General features: G+C 43.8%; 1 protein-coding gene across 1 annotated transcript in view; it reads left to right on the forward strand.

The window, feature by feature from the left end:
• The window catches only part of LAMB3 (laminin subunit beta 3), a 44,230-nt gene extending 20,668 nt beyond the window's left edge, over positions 1–23,562 (forward strand). Inside the window, exons 11-20 of the mRNA XM_083172824.1 lie at positions 671–1,040; positions 3,918–4,078; positions 4,221–4,426; positions 5,592–5,795; positions 6,924–7,068; positions 13,862–14,069; positions 15,102–15,243; positions 19,173–19,349; positions 21,833–21,986; positions 23,105–23,562. Of these exons, the coding sequence (XP_083028950.1) occupies positions 671–1,040; positions 3,918–4,078; positions 4,221–4,426; positions 5,592–5,795; positions 6,924–7,068; positions 13,862–14,069; positions 15,102–15,243; positions 19,173–19,349; positions 21,833–21,986; positions 23,105–23,244 (1,907 nt within the window). The 3' untranslated portion in view covers positions 23,245–23,562. The remainder of the gene's footprint in view (positions 1–670; positions 1,041–3,917; positions 4,079–4,220; positions 4,427–5,591; positions 5,796–6,923; positions 7,069–13,861; positions 14,070–15,101; positions 15,244–19,172; positions 19,350–21,832; positions 21,987–23,104) is intronic.
• Positions 23,563–24,133: the final 571 nt, after the last annotated feature.

The following is a 24,133-nucleotide window of genomic DNA, read 5'->3' on the forward strand; positions in this document are numbered from 1 at the left end:
AAGCGAGACCCCTCATAGTGATACTTGCACTGAGACGGCTTTGGGCCCTTGTACACTGAATACACTTATCCATCATAGAGATGAAACCTGAGAAATATTAAGTGTTTCAACAACAGTTGAAGTATAACATAAACTTCAACATAGCCTATTTGCATAACACATTCAGTAAATTAACCTCCATTGCCAAGCACAAACCAGTTGTACTGAGATTTTGCCTTCACAGCGTCACAGTGTAACAGCAGGGCCAATTTTACCTTATACTGCAGTACCATGTACCTCATAGAACTGTTTCCTCCTTCCACTGATAGCATCTTGGGACTATTGCTGAGTTGGACGGATTTCTTTGCACAGATGCAAATAGTAAATTTTGACCATAGTGAAGTGAATAATTATAATTTTGCATATCTCCGATCCTAAGTCAGATGGATTTTGGTATTAGCGTAAGGCAATAAATCAGGCCTCATCGGTTTCACACAAAATCTGTCGCTTTGCTTCGCATTGTATCTAAGTGCTCTATACACCAGCTTACATATCGGCAGATGTAGAACATATGATGAGGTATCAGCAAGCTATTGGAACCTAAATAAGCCAGCAATGTCAGGGATATTCTTGTGCATTGATTTTACTGAATATTGGAAACCAATTTACATTTGTCTTTATTAAAATGCAGAATGCAACTGTGACTTCCAAGGAACACTTGAGAATGGCTGTGACAAGGCAACCGGGAAATGTTTGTGCCGGCCAGGATTTGTGGGAGCACGGTGTGACTCCTGCCAGAGAGGATACACTGACACATTCCCCAACTGCAGACCCTGCCATTCCTGCTTCCAGTTTTATGACCATGAGCTTACAGTTTTTGGTATCCAAATGCAAACACTGAGAAACGCTAGTGCTGGACATGGAGGACAGTATGACATTGACTTTGGACCGAAGATGGCCAGTGTTGAAACTGAACTTCAGCGTATCCAGATGCTGTCCAGTGAATCAAGAATATCAGACAGTGAGATCCTAGATTTGGAAAACCAACTGGCAAAAATGAGGTAAAGGGAAGCTGCATGCAATTTTAATGGAAATGTTCAATTAGTAGCAGCTGGTGAGATTGGATGTACGTAAACATTTATCCTTTATTGATTGTAAACCTGCAGGGGTAAATATGATAGGGTATGAGAAGCCGCAGGTGGGGTGTAAGAATTTCCTTATTTTGAAAGTGGCAATCATTTATATGATCACCGCTTTAAAAATCGCACATTCTCACACAAACTCCCGCACCTTCCTGCACCCTATAAACATCCTAGCATCTGATGTTTGTGACCTCTAGCATGTATATACATTCACATTTCAAAACTTAAAAACTTAGCCTGAAATAAAGACTTGGAGACTTAGGTTTGGCAGAATTTGTTAGCTGATTTATTTTAGCACTTTTGAGCTAGATTAATTTATTAATAATTAATTAATGAATGGTGGCCCAGAAAGAACGGCTAATTAACTAAGCTCCACCCACACAATCTGCATACATAATCAAGCCTACCCTAACAAGCGGTATCCGTTTGACCTACAGCATTGACTACCCACCCATCTGGGTGGGGTCGCTGCCCCCGAGCGGGTGATCGAGCGAAGGCCTAAGCCAATGAGAGACGAACGCACCGAAAAGCAAACATATACGTAGCATCATCATTTGAACATAGGCGAATCTAGAATTATGGTAATGGGTGGACCCAGATCTAGACACAACAGCAGGGGGACCTTTGCGCGGCGTAGCCGCACAGCAAAAAGGGGGTTTTGTACTCATGGAAAGGAGGCGTGGCATCACAAAAAGGGGTGTGGTATTACACTTTAGACCATACACAGTAATGCCCATTACACATTTTGGCAAACTCCGTAATACCCATTACGAATAAAGCCACAAGCCGTAATGCCAATTACACATAAGGCCACACACACCATAATGCCCATTACACATTGTGCCACACATCATGATGCCCATTACATACTATATAACAAACCGTAATGCCCATTATATATTTGCCACATAAGTGCTGCTTACCTACGTGCTCATTGCTAGGGGGTTCTTGCTTCATGGCACCATAGTACCCATTACACATGATGCCGCTCACCATAGTACCCATTACACATGATGCTGCACACATAATGTCCCTTACACATGATGCTGCAGACATACAGTAATGCCGCTTACACATGATGCTACACACCGTAATGCCCCTTACACATTAAGCCACACATTATGCGTAATGCCCCCACATACCGCCACTTGTAGCGTCCCTTAAGCAATGCCCCCAAAGGTGCCACTTACTGTAAATTTGTATATGAGCCTTCACTGCTGCTGCAGGGAGAGATGGAGAGCGGTGCAGCTGTTTTTATGGGGAGAGAAGCAGAGCGCAGCGCAGAGCACTCTCCCACTCCCCTCCTGGTGTCCCCTCTAGCCAAGTGGCCTTTTTAAATATTGTGCATGCTGTTGTTGTGTATGACGTCAGGGGAGCACGCCGGGTGCCGGCACCACATGAGTAAAGGGGGGGGGGGGCGGGCTGAGGTGAAAGCGGGGAGAAGAATTGGAGCTGAAGCTGCAGGGGTGACAGTAATTGACAGCTGGGCAGAGAGCAGGGGGCTGCCCAGCTGTATTCAGAGCACTGCAGGTCACGGCTGTTTGAAATAATACCCCTTTCACAACAGAAAATGCAGGGATTTACCCGGGAATATGGTCCCAAGATCTGCATTTTCTGGTGTGAGGGGGAGAGACAACCACACCCCTCTCCCTACCCCCCTTTAACCAACCAGCTATATCTTCGGAACCAACTAACCCATTTAAATGAGACCAGTATCATATTGAAGAACTTTTGAGTTGGCTTCGAATGATTTTGGTCCCATGAAACTGGGCTGTTTGGTTCCAGAGAAATCTGCCCTCAAAGAACATAAACAGTCATGAAATTACATATTACTCCATTGGAGAGACCAGATGCAGCATTGGAGTTCTTTTACCATATCCTGGATGATTGACCTACCATTCACATTATAGGTAAAAATAATTTGCGGGAGAGGAGGCCAACTGGATTATTTTTATCTATTAATCTTTTAGGCATTATATTGCCATCTTTTTAATTGCACAGTAAGAATTGGACATATTAATTAGGATATATCAAGCCTTAAACAGATAGAGGCACTTGAGAAAAATAAGGAGTTAATCACTTCACCCATTCACTTTAATCTTACACAAAAAGATTTATGTTTTCCCTGATGAAGTCTCTGTGAGACGAAACGCGTTGGGAACTGTCTACTCGTTGATTTTACTCAGATAATCCTCTGAAGACCAATAAATAAGTGCTGGAAGATTCCTCTTATGTGCTTCATTGGATACGATTGTGTTATTTGGACATTTACATTATAATTGTTGGCGCCATACCACTATTGGGTAAAAGTGTTGTGGTCTGTTTGTTCCCTACCCCTCAGGGAGCATAGTGGTGAGGCTGCCTGATATCTATTAACTAAGTGTGTTAAACAGGCTATTAGCGCGATTTGGAATCTTGGTGATATATATATATATATATATATATATGTAAAATCCAAGTATCCTGAGACCTAAGGCGGGGTCCACAAGAAGCAGGCAGCACTCAGTTGGCTTAGGTGTTAAACCATATTCATGGTGCACAGAAATTATACATACAGCATCATTGTCGACGTTTCAAGATCTAAGAGGTAAATTGTACAAATTACTGGGAAGGCACCCTGGTGTTTTGCTCCTTCAATGAGAGTGCCGAACAAATACACAATATGTAAATATATATATATATATATATATATATATATATATATACTGTTTAATTTATAGATACCTAACATTGCCAAGTAGGCGACAAAGCTTATAGTGAAATGAAATAGAATATTTTCTTTCTTCTCTTTTGTAGAGGTGATGCCAGGCAGCTGAATCCTGACCTGTCTGCTGTGGACGGTTTAGGATCCCTTTCAAATGACTTTAATTTCTTGAAGGTCAAGTTCAACAGTGTGAATATGCTTTATCAGAGTAAAACAACTGAACAAGGGAACAGCATTTCCAATGATGCCTCAGGTAAACTGGTGTCCTGTGTGTCACTTACATGCTTTGTTAACATAGGCCTGATACTGGAAACCTGAATTTTAGTGATGAAACATATTTATCATAGATCATAAAGCTATCTACATTGCATCTGAGTCATGTGCTTTCTTCCTAGGTTTATTTAGGACTGTTAGTGCTGCATACCAGTCATCACTGGAGTCAGCAGAAAGGGTGGCAGCAGCTGGGGCAACTGTATCCCAATCCAGGGATATCAGGAAAGGGGTAAATGGCCTTGAAGGAAATACCCAAGAGGCATTGTCGGACCTAGAGACACTGAAGGAGGAGCTGTCCTACCCAAATCTTACACCGACTATTAACAGGGTAATTTACATTTCAATGAATTCTGTATAATATATGTATAGAAATATCTCTGTTTTGAGTCATCATAAGTAAGATATGGTGACAAGAATATGTCTCACCTATTTATGTCACATCCCTGTGCACCTCCCCCCACCTCACCCATCTTGCTAACCTTTCCATCACTTAAAGTGCCTTCCTCTCATCTTTCACATTTGCCCTTGCCTGCCCTTTTCAAGAAACTGTCCATTAACCCTTCAGTTAGCTCTAATATCCACCATATATTTCTCTACCTTTGACCTTCAAGTACCTTAATGCTTCCATTCTATCCTCCGATTCCCTCATAGACCCATTACAACCCATAGATCAGTGGTAGCCAACCCTAGCCCTCGAGAGCTACCAACAGTTAACATTTTCCAGACAACCTAGCTGCTGCACAGCTGCACTCATTAATCACTGACACATTTTAAAAGATACACAGATGGAGCTAATTAGCTCACTTGTGATTCTGTGAGGAGACCTGCAAAACATTACTACTACTACTACTGTTGGTAGCTTTGAGGACTAGGGTTGGCTACCCCAGCCATAGATCATATTTACATTTCACTGGTACTGCTCTCTTACCAAGTCATTTGCAATACAATTTGCATGCTGATGACACTCCAATATTTTTACTCTTCCACTGATCTCCTGCTATCTGTCCTTTTCCATATTGTCAACTGTCCATATGGCCATCTCGTAACAGATGAACTTATGGTTCATCTCTCCTTCACCAATATACTTCTAAGGTGGAAATGCTCCATTTCCTTTATCTACCAAGTTTACTGTTCACTCTCCCAACCCTGCCACTTTCATATTCATACTATATACAAGATTTATCCCTTTCTCACTTCAAGTCCACTAAAACTTCTCTCACCTTGATTGCTGTTATGTTACCAATGGATCGCTTATCTTCTCTCCTGCATTGTCCTATTCAATTTATCCTAATTTTCCCCTCAAAGTCACCTTTGCTGTCTCCTGTGTTCACATGCACAACTTGCTTCCCCTCTTCATCTTCGCCCTGTGAAATGCTACAAATAAACCATCCATGGGACCCTTATGGTACCATATAAATAAAAGATAATAAAACAGAACAGACTATAGGCGCTAATAAAATATCTCCTCATCTTAACAATGTTCTGTATTATAGATCTGTGAGGGTATCAGAACAGATCCCTGTACCCCAGAAAATTGCCCTGGAACTATTTGTCAAAGGAATAATGATACATTGTGCAATGTGGGATCTCTATGCAGGGGAGCAATTCCTTTGTCTATGAATGCATTAAGGAACACAGAAAAAACTGCCCAGGACCTGCAGAATCTCAACAGCCAACTGCTGAAGAACGCACAGCTGGTATGTGGCAATCTGGATCATATGTACATTGTTATGTTACCACTTCACATTTCAGTGAAGTTGGAGCTAGCATTTAAATCTTACTTCAGGGTTTAAAGGAAATAAAAAATGTACAACCTATAATCACCTGCTTTTACAGCTGTAAGGGTCTACCAGTTAGGATCTTTCCAATAGCATATATTTACCTCCGGACTATTCTGTATGTTATTTTCTTAAGGTTGTAGAGCCTGGAGAAATGTTTAAATTAAACCAGGCTATAGTCAAAATATAGGACGGAATCAGCTACATTTAAAGTTCTGAAGGCTACACACCCAGGAAAGAGGGTGTCAGCCCAACAATAGGGATTATGAGATAAGAGAGCGGAGAGCTACAGAGAGGATAATCCATTGCATTCTTTTCTTAGATTGGCAGACGTCAAATACAACAAATGTTTTTACATCTAAACTTTTACTTTTAAACCCAACTGAATGAATTATAGATCTAGACACAGTGTCTGCCACTAGTAATGTTGGGGCCCGGGACTGACCTTCAGCCCGGGCCCCCAGCGGCAGACCCCTCTGGCACCCCCCCCTCGCAACATCTCCCTCCAGCAGCGGCGGCGCAGCATCTTCTCCCTCCTCCAACAGTCAGGACTTGGAGCACTCACTGCACAGTGCAGCCTGCAGAGTGCCGAGCACCTCTGTATCCTAGGTTCGGCGCTCTGCAGGCTGCACTGTGTATTGTGCGTGCCTGGCCGAGGGGGGGGGGGGGGGGAGTGCATTGTGTGGGTGCGGGGGTGGTGCCGTGCCACTGTGGGCAGCTGCCCGGGCCCCTCCAGAGGCTAGGGCCCGGGACAGTTGTACCCATGGTACCCCCCTGTCGGCGGCATTGCCTATACATATGCCAGTAAGCATTGTTTTGGTGAATTTTGCATGTACAGAAAATTAATACTGAAAATGTACGTGTTTTATGTTTTTTAAATAAACAGGTAGTTCTAAAATGTAGTTGTTCTGTAAGTGAAGAAATCCACCAAATACTATGCATTGATTGTTTCTATGTCCTCATCTATTGATTTACACACTATTTAATGGTTGTTAAAGTGTGTATAGTGACAAAATTAAACCCAGTCATATAACATCTATTTAATAGATCCGAGAAGCAGAGAAAACTGCGAATCAGATTAAAGATAGTGCTCAACATCTGACAGAACAAGTGTCCAGGACCAGGAATCGCATGGAACAGGATATAGGAAGCAGTCGACAGTTCATACAACAAGTTAGAGACTTCTTGACAGGTGAGGTTCAAGATCAGAGAACAATATATATATATATATATAGTATATAGGGCTCCGACAGTGGGGATCCTGACAGTCAGTATCCCGACTGCCGGTGTTTCGGCTTGCTACACTCGCCATAGATTATATTCTCCCTCTATGGGGGTCGTGGACCGCCACAAGGGAGAATAGCCCCTGTGTGTCAGGAGCCCCCCCTTTCGGAGCACCGGCAGTCAGGATCCCGACTGTTGGCCAGTAATCCGGCACCCGCCTTGCAGAATATTACAGTTATTATTATTACAGGCTGAGTATCCCTTATCCAAAATGCTCGGGACCAGAAGAATTTTGGATAGCGGATTACTCTGTATTTCAGAATGTTGTTTTATTTCAATAGTGTATCTTGAGGTATCTTGTGTATGATCTCAGATACTGAATTTAAATGCTAAGCAATCATTTTCTTGCACATATTTAGTACCAGTCATGTCCTCAGTAGTGCTGGTACAGATGTCCCCAGTAGTGCTGGTACAGATGTCCCCAGTAGTGCTTTTAGCAAAAAAAAAAAGATTTATAATAATTTCACTTAATAATAAAGGATATTTGGAAAAGGAATACTCAACTTGTATTATTATTTTGTTACTTCTAACAAAGTTTGCTACTGCTCCAGGGGGGCCCCTAGTGAAAGGGGGACATGGGGTTACTTACCCCCTGTGCACCCACCTTAGAGCAGGTTTGTCCTGCCCCATAAATACTCACCACTGAAGCTGCAGCTGCTGCCTTTTGCAGCAGCCCTGCTCCCTAGGGCTGCTGCTTCTGGCTTCGGCTGTTTGACACTGCTCGGGGAAGTTCAGAGCCGCACGTGTGGAGGGGGGGTGGGTTATGCTTAGGGTGCTCTGGCAGTCGTATGTTCAGGCATTCGATCACACAAGCTTCCCTGAATGGCAACAGAGAGGATCATTGGAGGGGACCAGTGGCGGGGCAAGGTGCTGCCAAATGGTGGTGCACCAGTGGTGCACCGCTGGAGGCAACTCTGGCCCACCTGTTCATGAGAGGCAAGCCCTGAAATTTTCCTAGGATAGCCCACTCCAGCAGCACAGCTCAGGCCGGAAGTTTTGGGCATACCACCTAAGTGGTTAATCTGACTCTGGAGCTAGCCAATAAATGGTAACCACCATTGACAGATTTTTACCTGGGAATGCAGCACCTAATCCCCCCCTGCCCCCCCTCCCCCCTCCCCCAGTAAAATCTACCACCTTGCTCAGCCTTAGTGAAGCCAGATGCGTTCCATGAGGCTGCACTGGCTTCACTGTGGCTGGCAGTGACTATCTAATGAAAGGCATACCTGCCAGTCATCTGCAGTAAAGGCACTCCCATTGGAATTTATTTCCTCCCTCCAGGACTGCCAGTTCGGTTGTGATAAGCACAGAACTTACTTTCTGTAGGAAGCCACTCCCTGCCTTACCGCGCTGCGTTAGCTGGCTTCTTTAGGCTGCAGCCGATGAAGCCTATAGATCAGGGCTGGGCCAAGCCTAATTTGTTTTGTAAGCGAACATAGATTTAGCGCACCTCACTATGAATATTGTGGGCAGAGCTACAATATGGGTGGAGTATCAATTGGCCCACCCACATAAAGCTAGATCCACATACACACAAAAAGACAGATTTTTTAAATCCTCAGACTCCAAAGTGCAGCCTGCCAATACACACTGTAGATCCAGTCAGGGGGTTATTCTAGCGTTATCTTAGTCATTAATCCACTTCTTATTATAATTAAATCCAAGCATTCACATATTGGGTGAGATTTAATAGGATGAGAGATTCAGAAAGTGAGAGATTTGGTAAGAAATCTCCAGGGTTTTTTTAAGCGGCAATCATTTACATTGCAAAATTAGTTTGATTTTGCAATGTAAATGATTGCCGCTTTAAAAAAAAACTTGAGATTTCTCACAAAATCTCTCATTTTCTGAATCTCTCATTCTATTAAGTCTCACCCATTATCTTTCACAGAAAAAAGCAAATACAAATGCTTGACCCAATAATTTGCTTTTCTGTGTGAAAGGAGATTGTGGGGGGGATTGGCAATACAACCTAGCAATCAAAAAACAGGGGCAGTCCATGTTTTGGACATGTTATGGAGTAACCTCAAGACTTGCGGACTGGCTTCAGAAATGATACTGCAGAATACTGTGAGGAATTAATGACACTGATTAAGAGACGAGATTGAAGAACACTGTGAAGACTTTGCAACTGTGGCTTAGAAAATGAGACTGAAGAATACTGTTAAGACTTGGTAATTGTGACTGGAAATGATGCTGAAGCACACTGAGGTGACTACTTGGAAAACAATGCTGAAGAACACTGTGCAAACTGGTGACTTGGAAAAACGATGCTGAAGAACACTGTGCAAAGTACTGACAGGCGCAGGCTTATTCCCCGGCATGGACAGAGCAGAACCCTTGCTACAACCTGACTGTGACAGGAATGCTTTATATCGCTCTCACTTCAACATCCCTGCAGGAGCCGCCACCCGCCGGGGCACCCGCTGTTAGCACAATCTCAGCAAGCGCCCGGCAAATGGATGGGCAGTTGCCGCGCCCTTAAGTCTGGCGCTAGACGCAGCCTGCCCTATCAGGACCCCAGCACCCGCCTCATTCCCAGATCCGACCACTCAATGCTGCACTACATAGAAAAAAAATATATAGGAAAAATATTCAAAAGTGCTGTAATTATAGAGGATGCAGGGGATTGCCTGCTGCATCCTCGGCCCCCCCCCCAAGCCTTCGGGCCCCATAGCAGCTGCACCCCCTGCACCTTCTTTAGTTACGCCACTGGCTGTGTAAATGAGGTCCATTATGTTTAGGAGACAGGCTCATTTAACTGAGAGAACGGTTGCTATAGTAGCCAGTGATTCAATGATTGTGATTGAAGTGTTGATGATAAAACTAGTTAATGAAAAATAATGACATTGCAATTTAAAATAGAATTTACAGAACATTATCACAATATAAACATTAAGTACCATTAAAATCATCCGAACAACATAGTTACAATTTACTGTACAAACAAATTAGAGATGTCCCACTGACATAATACAAACTATTTATTGTTAAGCTAATTTCAGTCCCAGACACTTATTCCTCTGCACCTACATTATAACACTAGGCAGACACTGATGTCTGAGTCCTAAAGATATCATAATCTGCCGGTCACACGTGAGCCAGGTTCAGGTGCTACCTGTGCAGACTCCGTAATCACACACCATGTCTGAGCAATAAGCCGAGCTGCTGACTTTTTACAATGTCAGCTTATCATATTATTAACAGGACGGCATTTGTGGGATTACTTTGCTGAACAAGTTCTCTTCATAACAACAGGAGGCGCTTGGTAGTTACCAACATCTCTAAGTGATTTAGAGCAAAATAAATTGGTAATGCTGACTCCGGTAATGATCCCCAAGGCTTGTTAACCATCATCTGTAAAAGCATAAGCCTCTACATGGTCTGATCAATAATAGCATAAATAATATCAATAATAGCATAATAATATCAATAAGATCAATAATAGCATAAAACTGTTCAGTCTACAGTCACATATTTGTAACATACAGATGTAGCCCCTCTCGTTCAGTGCCGGCGAGCGCCGGTGGAGAGGGACTCCATTAAAACTGGGATGCGCGTGCGTCTCATGTGCACGCGAATCCCAGTCTTCGACGGCAGTGCAGTGCGTCCCTGCGTGTCTCTGCTTCAGGGAGATGGGCAGGGTTAGGAGGGGGGGTCGGGACGGCGAGGGGGACCAGCGATGGCGAGCGTCTCATGCGCGCTAAACCTCCTGGTGGAAGCTGGCGGGGGCTGGTGATAATTTCACCAGCCCCTGCCAGGATGACAGGGGCTCCATCTGTATCTGTACCTGTACCATACTTGCCTACTTTCAAATTCACCTCTCCGGGAGAAGCCCGGAGAGGCAACACGTCAGAGGGGCGGTAGCAAGGCTGACATCACTTGGCCTCGCTACCCATGCCGAAAAACTCCGTGATTTGTGAGTCATTTTAGCCCCGCCCCCTCTCTGCGGACCCGCTATTTCCAGTAATTAAACCAGCGGGCATGGGGTGAGCGGGGGCTATTACCACAAAGCGGGAGACTTGCCTACCTTCCCAGGGAGCTGAGAGAAGGACCTGATTTCCGGGAGGCTCCCGGACATTCTGGGAGGGTAGGCAAGCCTGGTCTGTACATTTGTAAAATACTATATCAAACCTTGGTGAGAGATAAAGTGCAGAGTTAAATTGTTGTAATGCTCAGCCTGTAAGGGCGAGATGTACGAAACCTTGAAAAGTGATAAAATGGTGAGTGATAAACCACCAGCCAATCAGCTCCTACTTGTAATTTTTTTAAAACAACCTGTGACATGGCAGTTTTGATCTGATTGGCTGGCTGTTTAGCACTCTTCATTTTATCACTTTTAAAGCTTAGCACATCTGGCCCTAAATGAGAGAGATAAAGTAGACAGAGATAAAGTACCAGCCAACCAGCTCCTGCGTACACAGCGGCACTTTTACTGTGTGAGGGAGGGTAATTACACAGCGGCACCTGTAAGTAATGGATGTAAGGTAGCAGTTATATAGCACCATCTATAGGAGGGGGGGGGGGGCTGTCCTTCTCTCTCTCCTATGCTCTCCCCCCCTCTTTCTTCCCTGCTCTCTTTCCTACTGCACATCTTTCTCTCAGCCCAAACTCTCACTCCTCCTGTCTCTCCCTAGTCTTAGTACTCTCTCCTCCCCACGCTTCCTCCCTCTCTCTTTCCTCCATCTCCTCTTTCGTTCTCTCTAGCAGTCTCCAACCCCTATCTCTTACCTGTGCTCTCTCTCGCTAGCCCTGTTTCTTCCCGACACCCTCTCTGACAGCCTTTCTCCCCAACTCTACCTGGCACTGTTTCTCTCCTGAACCCTCTCTCACTCTTTCCCTGTCCAAGATTTTGCTATTGGGCCCATATCGTTCTAGTTACGCCTCTGCTGACTGATATTAGAAAAGTCATAAGCCTGATGGTCTGCAACATGTCGCAACCCCATGCTGAGAAGGCCGGGGAGTCAGGACCCACAGTTTGAGAACCGCTGGGGCCTAATATGTGACAGATTGATGTACTAAGCTTTGGAGAGTTTTAACGTGGAAAGAGATAAACTACCAACCAACCAGCTTCTAACTGGGATTTTTCAAACACAAGCTTTAAACATGGCAACTAGATGTTGATTCATTGGTACTTTATTTCTCTCCACTTTGTCACTCTAAAGGGATTAGTACATCATTCCCTGTCTAATGCCTAGCTGTCATTCTTAATGGCACATATTAAGCTGGACTGAGCAGCAATGAGCTTGCCTTTATAGTAATCTGTATGCTATTACAGGATGTACATATTCAGGTACATTTAGAATTCTACAAAGCTACTTTACAGAGCCAGGCTAATAACATCATTAGAACCACCCCCTGAGGGAAAACTCAGAGACTGGAGCGTGTTTGCAGGGGTTGGGCTAAAATGACACCATTAGCATAGAATTGCCTAATTAGGCCCCACCCCCTCCACTGGGACCCCTGTTTTACTTTATTTCGTTTATTTATTGCCTCAAATGCAGGAGGAGAATTAAAAGCTTAAACATTTTGAAATTGTGCTAATAGGATATACAGTATTTTAAATATTTTGATCTATTTCAAACTGATGAAAATCAATGTAAATCAATGTTGTCTTTCCAGGAATAAGACATTTACGAACATGTAACAATTCACATAAAAATTCATCTGTCAGCCCCTGAAGCCCAAATCAATTGAGATAATTTTCTCTTTCCTTTATTTTTTATTGATAAAAATTGATGAATATCAAGTCAACCTTTACTACAATATATAGTTTCCCAAGGTAGAAAACATGAAAGGAAGTGATCAGTATTCTTTCATATTCAACTGTTGGTACTTGTTTCCTAGCCATCCGGAAGCGTGGCGAGCGGCGGCAGAACGCGTCCTCCGACGTTTTCATACCCCCACTATCCACGTCGGCGTGGAGCCGATGTTATATAGTGTGGCGAGCGCAGCGAGCCACCGAGCCCGAAGAGTGGCGAGCACAGCGAGCCCCACGAGGGGATGCAGATTACTTTACATGTGATTTGTGTCCCCTCGTGGGGATCGCTACGCTTGCCATGCTTCAGACACTATATAAAATCAACTACACGCCGACGTGTATAGTGGGGGTATGAAAACGTCGGAGGATGCGTTCCGCCGCCGCTCACCACGCTTCAGGGTGGCGTGGATAGTTGGGGGGGGGGGGGGGGGGCTAAAACCTCTTGGTATGTCATACAATCATATTATTGTATAGCTAATGTAATGGCATTGCACACCCTATAAAATCGCATGCGATCGTATGCGATTTTGCGGGAGGTGCAATGCGATGCGATGCCCTGGGGCATACAGAGCAGTGAATAAATGACATAAAAAAATTGCATTGCATTGCATCGCACAGCACTAAAATGGCCCATGCGATGCGATTCTCCTACGCAGAATAGCACACTAAGCAATTAGCTTAGTGGACGCCGTGCTAGGAAACAAGTACCCAACTGTTAATTCAACTGTTAATTCAACTGTTACAACATTATATAATATTATATAGTAATTTCAAATAATAAAAAAAAAAAATGTGCTAGAAATTTTTTTGTAGCATAACCTAAGAACCTGAATTTGTATAATATGTATTACCATAATAGTAACAACAACAGGTATACCCAGTCACCATTTTCTTTCCTTATTTGAAACTAATAAGTGACACTGAATGTTTCTGTTCTCAGAGCCCTCGACTGATCCTGCCACCATCCAAGAGGTCAGCGAGTATATTTTGTCTCTCAAACTACCAGTCGATGCATCCTCTCTCCAAAGGAAGATTAATGAAATTCGCAGTATAGCAGGGAAGTTACCAAATGTGGATCTGGTGTTGTCACAGACAAAAGAGGATATTGCCAGAGCAAAGAAATTGCAGAGTGAGGCGGAGGAAGCCAGGTAGGTACAATCTAGTCATACAATAGGCCCATTTTATTGACCTCCTTGGATGCAGTTTAACTGACCCTGAAGGTTACTCAGATGTCAAGTGTTCATGAAGTACATTCAATCTCATACTCCAGGAACTGCTGCTATACACGACAAATGAGTATCAAATAACGCAAGAATGCTTGATTGAGCTGCATTATACTCACATACTTGCTTTATTTTTACTTTAGAAGATTATACTTTAAATAGGAATGATAGTGTGTATCTGCAGTCTGCGCCAACATCGTCATGACAACCGTAACATACTACATTGTAACACTAAGTACACAAATACAGATTTCTATTGATTTACCTATACATTTGTTACCTATGCACTATCCTTGGCACAGTAACTGCACATACTAAATAATATAGCATATATATATATATATATATATATATATATATATATATATATATATATTGCACTCTTTCTGTTGCAATGCTTGCTATCAGTGCAGTACAGGGGCGGATTGGCAACAGAAATCCTTAGGAAGTATTTCAAATTGGACAGCACACCACCTGCAGCCAGGAGAGGATAGAGGGTGACAGAATGGTGGTGTGGTGGGTGTGTCAGGGGTAGAGGGTGGCATGCTGATGTGGGTGTGTTTGGGGGTAGTAGGCAAGCTGGCGATATGGGCATGTAAGGGGTCCACTCTTTGGAAAATTTTCCAGGGTCAATTTAATTTCCATATCAACCAATAACACCAGGAAAAGACATTGTAGTGGAATTAGCATAGAGTTGCAGACACAACTGCAGGAAAAGAAACAAAGATGGATGCAACTGTATCCAACCCAGAATCAAGCCCTAAAAGGGATCCTGCCCCTTCATTAGCCCCAGACTCCGCCTCCCATGAGGGAAATTTCCCAGGCTGGTTTTCAATCCCAATTCACCCCTGGTGCAGTATATTTAAGATCATATAAGCTCATATAATTTATAAGCTCATATAAGATTTGTGAATCAATGCTTTAATAGCAGCTTCTGATTTCATTTTTAATTTCTAGTAAGAAAGCTAAAGATGTTGAAAATAATGTGGATGGTGTGGTAGAGAATATAAGAGAAGCAAAAAAATCCCTCCAGGAAGCTGAGGACAAAATCCGTGGGTCAAGCTCATCTTTGCAGCAAATCCAGGATCGCATGCAAGAGGTGAGACACAAAAGCAGGCCCCAACTAGGACCACTGAGGGCCGTGGACATGCCTTTCTAATGATAACCTCTTACTATGTTTACTCTACTCTCTTCTTTATAAACCATTGCAAAAAACTCATTCATTTTATGGATGATATGCGCGCTGACAGCAGCTAATCTCTTAGGTTACTGTTATGCAACATATAACAATTATGTTCTTTAAAACATAATAAGGATAATTTCAAACTGGCCACGTTGCCGGATCTGTTCCTGTCCCCGCCACTGGGTCTACACCAGATCCTCCTGCCAGGGTTCCGGCGCCTTACAGTTGACAGATGCCAGGCCCAGTGCATGTGCAGTATCAGGGCAGTACTGCGCATGCGCAATAGCCTGGATTCTATTGGCTGCGTCGGCTGCACCCCATGGAAGCCGGATAGGGCTGCATGGCGAGGCAGAGAGGAGTCTCCTACAGGAAGCAAGCTCTCTGCGTATTTCAGCCCGGGCTAGCAGTCCTGGAGGAAGGGAACACCTCCCAATGGGACTGCCTGCCATGCGGTTTACTGGCAAGTAGGACTTCCAATAGGTCATTGCCAGTCACATTGAAGCCACTGTCTTTACTAACAATGAGGAGCTGGCGGATTTTAGTTCTGATATTCCATTTGGCATTAGAAAACAGTATCATTAAGACATTGGTGAGAAGAGGGAGCAATGCCAGAAACATTTTTTTGGGGATGACCCCTCCTCTAAAATCAGCTCTGTGCCCTTTTCACCTCCCACTGCATATGTTCCCCTCTTCCCCCTTAGATCACACTCAGGTCTGTTTCCTTCGTGTCACCCTGCCACTCATCCCAACAGCTCCACATTCCCACTGGGTTTATCTGAATATGTACCTTTAAAGTAACATTACCCTCCATGCACAGCCTAAGCCAGGCTGTGAGTTACAAATGGATCTCTTTGTCGTAATCAAAGACATCATCTGCACTTTCCTTGTTTCTCATCACAGTAGCAATGGTGCTAGCCATTGTAGTCTATGAGATACCTATTGCATAATTTACAGGGAGAGGGATCCTCTGGATTCCTGCATGGTAACAGCCACTGGTGCATATGCATGCGCGGCCTAATGACTGTACATGTGCAATAGGTCCGCAAAATAAAGTAAAGCGATCACTTTGCTTTATATATTGCAGAGACAGGCTCCTATTAGATTTAATATTTCATTTTGTTTGTAAGGCGCCACAAGTGATTCGCAGCACCATACATATGGCACAAATTAGAACAATACAGGGTACACAGAACTGAACATTAAAATAACTGAAAAACTGAAAAAGAACACAGGTAACAATCAGCAGCACAATTCTCAGTACACAATACAGCTGAGATGTAGGGAAGCAAAGGTTTTTTCTGCGTACTGCTAGGGATGGGTTTTCATAAGTAGATATGAACCATTAATAGTGAGAAGAGCTGCTGTTAGAGATAGTAGCCGAGTAGGAGAGAGCTGTAATTGAAGTTTGGGAGAAGAGGGCTGTGAGTAAAGCAAGGAAGAGGGGAAGACAGCCAAGTACCAGGAGGTGCAGGCAAGGAGGCCTGAAGGCAGATAACCAAGACATGAGGCAGCGGGTATGGAGAGTGGCAGTGGTACTTGGTTTTGCGGAATTGTGCGTAATGATAACCCGTTGGGTTTTCAGTGCCTGTTTTAAGATTTGCAAGGATAGAATTTAATAAAGCAAGGGAACTCATTCCAGAGAAGGGGAAAGCAAAATGTTGTATATGTGTATGGGATGCAGTGACCAGGATAGAGTAGAGGTGATGGTCATTTGCTGCCTGGGGAGGGTGGGAGAGAGTATTTAGCAAAATAAGGTTTGAAATGTAGAGACCAGTGGAGTTAGAGAGGGCCTTGTATATGATGGTGGGGAGCGTGAGGAGGAATCTGTAGAGCAATGGAAGCCAGTGCAGAGTAGGATAAGTCTAGCTGCATAGTTGAGAACAAAGCTGGAGGGGTGCGAGCTGGAAGCGTGGGAGGCCAGCGAGAGAAATGTTTCAGTATTTGAGTCATGAGATGACCAGTGAGTGGGTTTAGGAGAAGATGGCAGAGGCAGCTGGATACCCAAAAGAAGACAGAGGGTAAGAGGTCAGGAGAGGAGAGGTATAGTCGTATGTTGTCGGCATAGCGGTGGTATTGAAGGTCAAAAAAGCTGATGAGTGCACCCTAGGAATAGGTGTACAGGGAGAAGTAAAGAGGGCTTAGGACAGAATCCTGGGGGATCTTGACATAGAAGATGGAAGGGGTAAGGTTGAGCCAGAAGCAGACAACGAGAAGGAGAAGTTCATGAGGTGAACTAGGCAAGACTAGTGCTAGAGAGGCCAAATAGTGTGGATTGTGTGGAGGTGGAGAGGAGGATCCAAAGTGTTGATTGAAGCAGAAAGTTCCAGTAGGATAAGCAGAGGGAAGAGCCCCTGGACTTGGAAGTTTCAGTGGAGTGCAGTGGGCAAATGTAAGACTGAATAGAATCAAGGATGGAGTTGTCAGAGAGGTAGCTTTCAACTTAAAAATGTTGTGGCAACCCTAGTGTAGGTCTGGGAGGGAAACCTGGGTGGTGGTCCGACATATGACACCAGACACGAGATGAGTCCGGCATGTGACATCATGATGTGGAGCAGGTCTGATGTGTGAGGTCATGATGTAGCAGTTGTCATGACACCAGCCCGCACACCTTCGCAATCATATCTTCTCACTTTCAGCGTGCAGATGACTAATCCAGCAGCTACAAGATGCTTTTGTTATCGACGCCAGGCAGTCATCAGCTATTAATTGCCCAATGACATTAAAAGTTGTCAAGGGTAAAACATAACCGGGGCCAACTGGTCAATTGCCCTGGTCCCCTGCTGGGCCACTCTGATGCTGGCCACCCCCAGTGGTGTAACTGTTAAATATGCTCCCCCCTGCCACAAATTTTAGCAGCGCCCCCCCTTACCCCTCTGCATAATCCCGGTACCTGCCACATCTGTCTTCGATCCCGGCTCTCCCGAGTGAGGAGATGGGGTTGAGGTGGCCATGGGTTATTTGAGAGCGGGTGAGGAAACAGGGGGTGATAGAGAGGGTGAGGTGGTGGAGGGGCGGTGATAAGGGGCAAGAGGGAGTAGAGATGATGGGGATGAAGTGACAGGGGATGAGTGTATGGGTGGGGAGGTGAGGCAAATCTTCTCACCAGTGGGTTTCCTGGTCCCCAGCACCAGCTGCTGCTCAGCTACTGTTCCGTTGCCCGGCTTCCACTCCCTGGCTGCTTCTCAGCACCTGCTTCCTGGCTGTTGCTTGCCTCATTATCCCCTGCTCCCCGGTGCCATCCGCCACTTGGTCGGGCAGGGGGGGGGTTATCCGCTGCTCTGTTTAGGTGGGTTGGTGGTATCCGCTGCTCTGTTTAGGAGGAGGGGGGGTAAGCTGCTGTACTCTTAGGGAGAAGGGTTGCTGTGGCTGCACTCTTAGGAAAGGGGGGGGTCGGGCAGTGCTGCCCGTGCTGTGGCTACACTCTTAGGTGAGGGGGGGGGTCTGTGGCTGCATTGTTAGGAGAGGGGGGTCAGGCAGCGCTGCACGCGCTGCTGCTGTTCTGTTAGGAGGGGGCGGGCACCAGATTGATGCGCCGGCGGCAGGTCCCGGGCAGACGGCAGCGGGTAACAATAGCCCCACAGCCCCCCGGCGCCCTCACTTTCTTAGCGCCTCCCCGCCACCGCGGGGGCTGCAGGGATATAGTTACGCCGCTGGCCACCCCTATAATGTAGGGTACCATGGAAATTCGGACTAGTAAAAATTTGCAAGACATTTTTAGCTGACCATAATAAAAATACCAAACAACTAAAAACAATCATACATTTTGCACCTTTTAATCTTATTTATAGAACGGTTTATTTTATCCTGTATTACACCCAACTGAGCAGAACAAATTCTTTTTGCAGATTCAGCAGGTTTTGGTCCCTGCAGAGAGCGGGCTGACAGACATGCGTGCTCAGCTTCAGGGCTTTACACAGCGTGTACAGAAGCTGCGTGAGAGAACTGCCGACAGTCTACAGCAGGCCGGTCAGGCCAAGCAGGCAGCGGATGGAGCTCATGGAAAGGCTATGAATGCACAACAGGTATAGGTGTTCTTTCTTCCAAAAGTCCAAATCCGATACATATATTCAAAAACTTCTACAGGGGCATAACCAGAACTTTGGGCCTTATTTTGGTTCACTCTTTCTGACAAAATACTTCTTAGATGGACAAAAACATGTGCACTGCAGGGGGGCAGATGTAACATTTGCAGAGAGAGAATTAGATTTGGGTGAGTAATTTTGTTTCTGTGCAGGGAAAATACTGGCTGCTTTATTTTTACACTTCAATATAGATCTCACTTTGAAGTAAAACCCAACCCAAATCTAACTCTCTCTGCACATTTTGCATATGCTCCCCTGCAATGCACATGGTTTTGTCCATCTAAGAAGGATTTTGTCAGAAAGAGTGAACCAAAATAAGGCCCTTTGTCGGCCCCATAGCAACATATTGAAGGGGCCCCTATCCCAGGCATTCTTAAGAGTCACCGCTTCACAGCAGTTATTCATTTTATGCCCCATATTAGTGCCATAGTTCATTCTCTAAACCAGTGGTTTCCAAACTTTTTTGAATCACTGCACATTAGAGTATCAGAATGTTTTACACAGCAGCACTGCTAGGCCAAAAGTTATTTTATGGAGAAATTTGAAAAATATATATTATATTAAGTTGAGTGGGTTTATTTCATAGTTAAATTTAATAATGTCGACCTAATGACCCTGTCTACCTTACCCATGTCGACCTAATGACCCTGTCGGCCTTACCCCTGTCGACCTAATGAGCCTGTCGACTTTATGACCCTTTTGACCTAACCCATGTTGACCTAGACTCATGTCAACCTACCTGCATGTTGACCTACACATAGGTCAACCTAAATGCATGTCGACCTAATGACTGTCTAACAACTTGCTGCTGACCAACTGATCCACACCCATTTCATGATTGGCAGCCACCAGCAGAGATAGATTTTTTCTATTATTTTGACCATAATTAATTATAATTGGTTCTGGACCACCAACCCAAGGCACCCCTACAAGCATACTGAGGCACACCAGGGTGTCTAGGCATACAGTTTGGGAACCACTGCTCTAAACCATAGTAGTGCCCTAGTTAATAAATTGCCCCATAGTAGTCTCCTACTTCAGTTTATGAACCATTGTACTGTAGTTCCTAAATTTACATGCTGTCACATTATAGGGCTGCCAGTACATATAATGCAACACAGTGTCCCCAATTCACATTATGACATACAGGGGGAAATTAACTAAAGGACATTTGTAAAAAAAAAATAGGTGTATTTGTATCCAGAAATACACTTATTTTTGACATTCACTGTCCCGAAAATATGGCAATTCGTATTCGTATTGATAGCACATCAATACGAATACAAATTGCCGTATTTTCGGGATAGTAAATGTCAAAAATAAGTGTATTTCTGGATACAAATACACCTATTTTTTTTTACAAATTTCCTTTAGTTAATTTCCCCCACAGTGTCAAATGTGTAATATCACACAATACAGACTGGACAATGGATCAGACTAAATTGCTTCGCTGCCAAATCTGGGAAATTGGTATACATCTTTATAATCTGGGCCCAGGCCCCCTAAGCCTCTGGGCCCCATAGCAATGGCAGCCCATGTACCTTCTATAGTTATGCCCATGATGCTGGATAATAGTAGTTAAATGGGTAACCGAATAGCTAAAGTGAATAAACCATCCCATAAATATCTACAAGAAGTATTACTGATAGCACAGTATATATATATAGTATTACTGTAGACAGCATGTGCAGTGATTAATGCACAATCAATTAAGTGAATAATCATTGGTGTTTTAAATAACAATTAATTTTTAAAAATCACAATACAATTAAAGTATGTTACTGTTAATGGACCCACGTTTGTATGGAATTGCACATCTGCAAGGAAGCAGCTAAGCAATCTTTGAGGGATAAACACCTCCTGTTAGCATTAGTGAGTATATGATTGTAGCATCTGAGGACGCACTCTCAGATCACCATCAGTTGCAATTTGTGATGGTAACGGACACCGGCCAGCCTACATATGCTGAAGCTTATCTGGACTGGGTGTAGGATCTAGACACTGGGGTCCTGGAAATTTCTGACCCTAGCCCTATCACACCTTCAAAATGAGGGCAACATGCCCCCAATTTAAAGTATGGTGCCTGGTACTACCCAAATGCTGCAGCTGACAGGGACTGCAAGCAATACCATTAGACCCGCTGCGTTTTTCCCCTGCTAACCTAAACTCATTTGTGGGAACAAGTCATTAGGAAAACTGTCGCTGCCCTTTCTGGTGCAGTCTTAGAAATAAATGTAATGAATGCTATAGATAACACCCCAGATTTCCTTACCACCAATTCAATGTCTGTCCCAGTATCGCCAGCTTGTAAATAGTGTAGTCAGTGCATTTAGAAAGGAATAACATAATTATTATTTATAAAGCAATATTCCTGATTCTATGAAATTGTTAAATAGTAATTATATTTATTATCTGACACACAGGGTCTAGCTGTTGTGAAGCAAAAATATGCACTGCTTAAGAGCCGCCTAGGCCAAAACTCCAACCTCGGGGTTCAGGGTGAAAAGGTTGCAAACATCAAGATGGAGGCTGACCGTCTTTTCCAAGAATCAGAGGGAATGATAAGAAGGATGAAAGGTAAGACATCACTATGTGTGTACTCTACATGTCTGCTGGTCCCATATTCTTCCTGACAAATGTTAACAGGTTTGTGTATCTTTGATACAGTGCTGTCCTCTGTGAGTACCAAAATGGTTAATATGTAAGCATGATTATGACTAGTTGCTTACTACGGGAGCTGCATACTGATTGGCAGGGTCTGCAATTGTATATTCAGCAGCTTCCCACACACTTTATACAAGCGCCTAAGGACCTGATTCTAATACAGTCCTGAGCTCCTTCTACTCACTCTGAAACTGCCCAGTCTGTAATTACATGGGGACTGAATTGTATTATTCATCAAGAAATAAAGGATATAGGCAGATCCCAATTATGAATGACAGAATACCAGTTATATACTGTATGTTTATAATGCACGTAAATGACACGGCACAACTCCTACAGGAAACAGTAATACGGTTTGCTCACCTACATTAAGATCAATAAGCAGATGGATGAAATGGAATCCAACCCTCAGAAATCTTTTTTTTTATATGAGTCTAAACAATATTCCATGCGACTCACAATTCCATACATCCTAACTCTCCTGATTTTTTCCCCCTAACTGTCCTGGCTTTTTTGGGGGATGGTCATGCGTCCCACACATGGGAATCAGCAGTGTCCCACGGTGGGGGGAAGGGGGGTGGGTGTCCTCCCAGCCTGTCACTGCTCTGTGCATGCACACAGCGTCTACTCCCGGAGACAAAGGGGCTGGGGGTATATGCAACAGCTTACAGAGTGTGTGGGGGTTCCGCTAAGCAAATACTAAGCAATTCATGTTCATTTTTAAAAGTACAAATCCACTACACATATGGCCTGTATCTAATGTCCACCATCACTGCCATGCCTGTGTCTAATGTCCACCATCACCACCATGCCTGTGTCGAATGTCCACCAACCCCACCATGCCTTTGTCTAATGTCCACCATCACCGCAATGCCTGTGTATAATGTCCACCATCACCGCAATGCCTGTGTCTAATATCCACTATCACCACCATGCCTGTGTCTAATGTTCACCATCACCACCATGCCTGTGTCTAATGTCCACCATCACTGCCATGTCTATTTTTAATGTTATTTCTTTCTTTGTATCAGAAATTGAAAGTGAGCTGTTAGCGGGGCGGCAATCTGTGATGGACAAATTTTCAGAGTTGGAGGGATTGGAAGAGGAGGTGATACAAATCCGAGATTTCATCAGTGCCAGAGCTATCTTCTATGCAACCTGCAGGGATTAAAAATATGCTGAACTGACATTTTTTTTCTAGCTTTTATCTCTACATACAAATGTGCAGTCATACAGGCAACCAATCAGCACTAAGCACTGTTAAAAGCCCACATGTGATTACTTGTTATAGGTCAGTGTATTTGCACATTTTGCACTTTCTAAGTAATTAATATTGAATTATGTTTTGTAATAGTTGCAAAAAAAATAGTTTAAAGAACATTAAGGGAGGTATTCAATCCCGGGTCACAACTGTCGATCTGTCCCAACAGCCGTGACCCTGGCCCATTTTTGTTTTGCTCGACATCATGGGGGAAATTTACTAAAGGAAATTTGTAAAAAAATAGGTGTATTTGTATCCAGAAATACACTTATTTTTGACATTTACTATCCCGAAAATACGGCAATTCGTAGCACATCAATACGAATACGAATTGCCGTATTTTCGGGATAGTAACTGTCAAAAATAAGTGTATTTCTGGATACAAATACACCTATTTTTTACAAATTTCCTTTAGTAAATTTCCCCCCCTATTGCCAGCTTTCAAAGTTGGGCCCGTTCTTTCAATTGGCCTTTCCAATGCGTTCGGGCAAGGCAGCCTTGCATAGGTGCCCAGCGGAAATAGTGGCGGGTATTGAATACCCCCTAAAACTCCTAAAGTAATAAAATGGGAATATGAAAAGATATCTTACCAAATAATTTAAACAAATGCCCTACAGAATAGAAGTAACAGGAGAGGTAATCTTCAAACATATACTGGTTAATGAATGAGCTTCTGACAAAGATACACTAGACTTGGTGCCCGGGGAATAGGTTATATAGATTACAGCTTCACTGAGAAAGAGACTGATGTGAATGTTTCCATGTACTCTATATAAAGCTCATGTAGGCACAAGAAGTT

Source organism: Crinia signifera, chromosome 2 (genome assembly GCF_055691185.1).
Source record: "Crinia signifera chromosome 2, ASM5569118v1, whole genome shotgun sequence".
NCBI classification, from domain to species: Eukaryota; Metazoa; Chordata; class Amphibia; order Anura; family Myobatrachidae; genus Crinia; species Crinia signifera.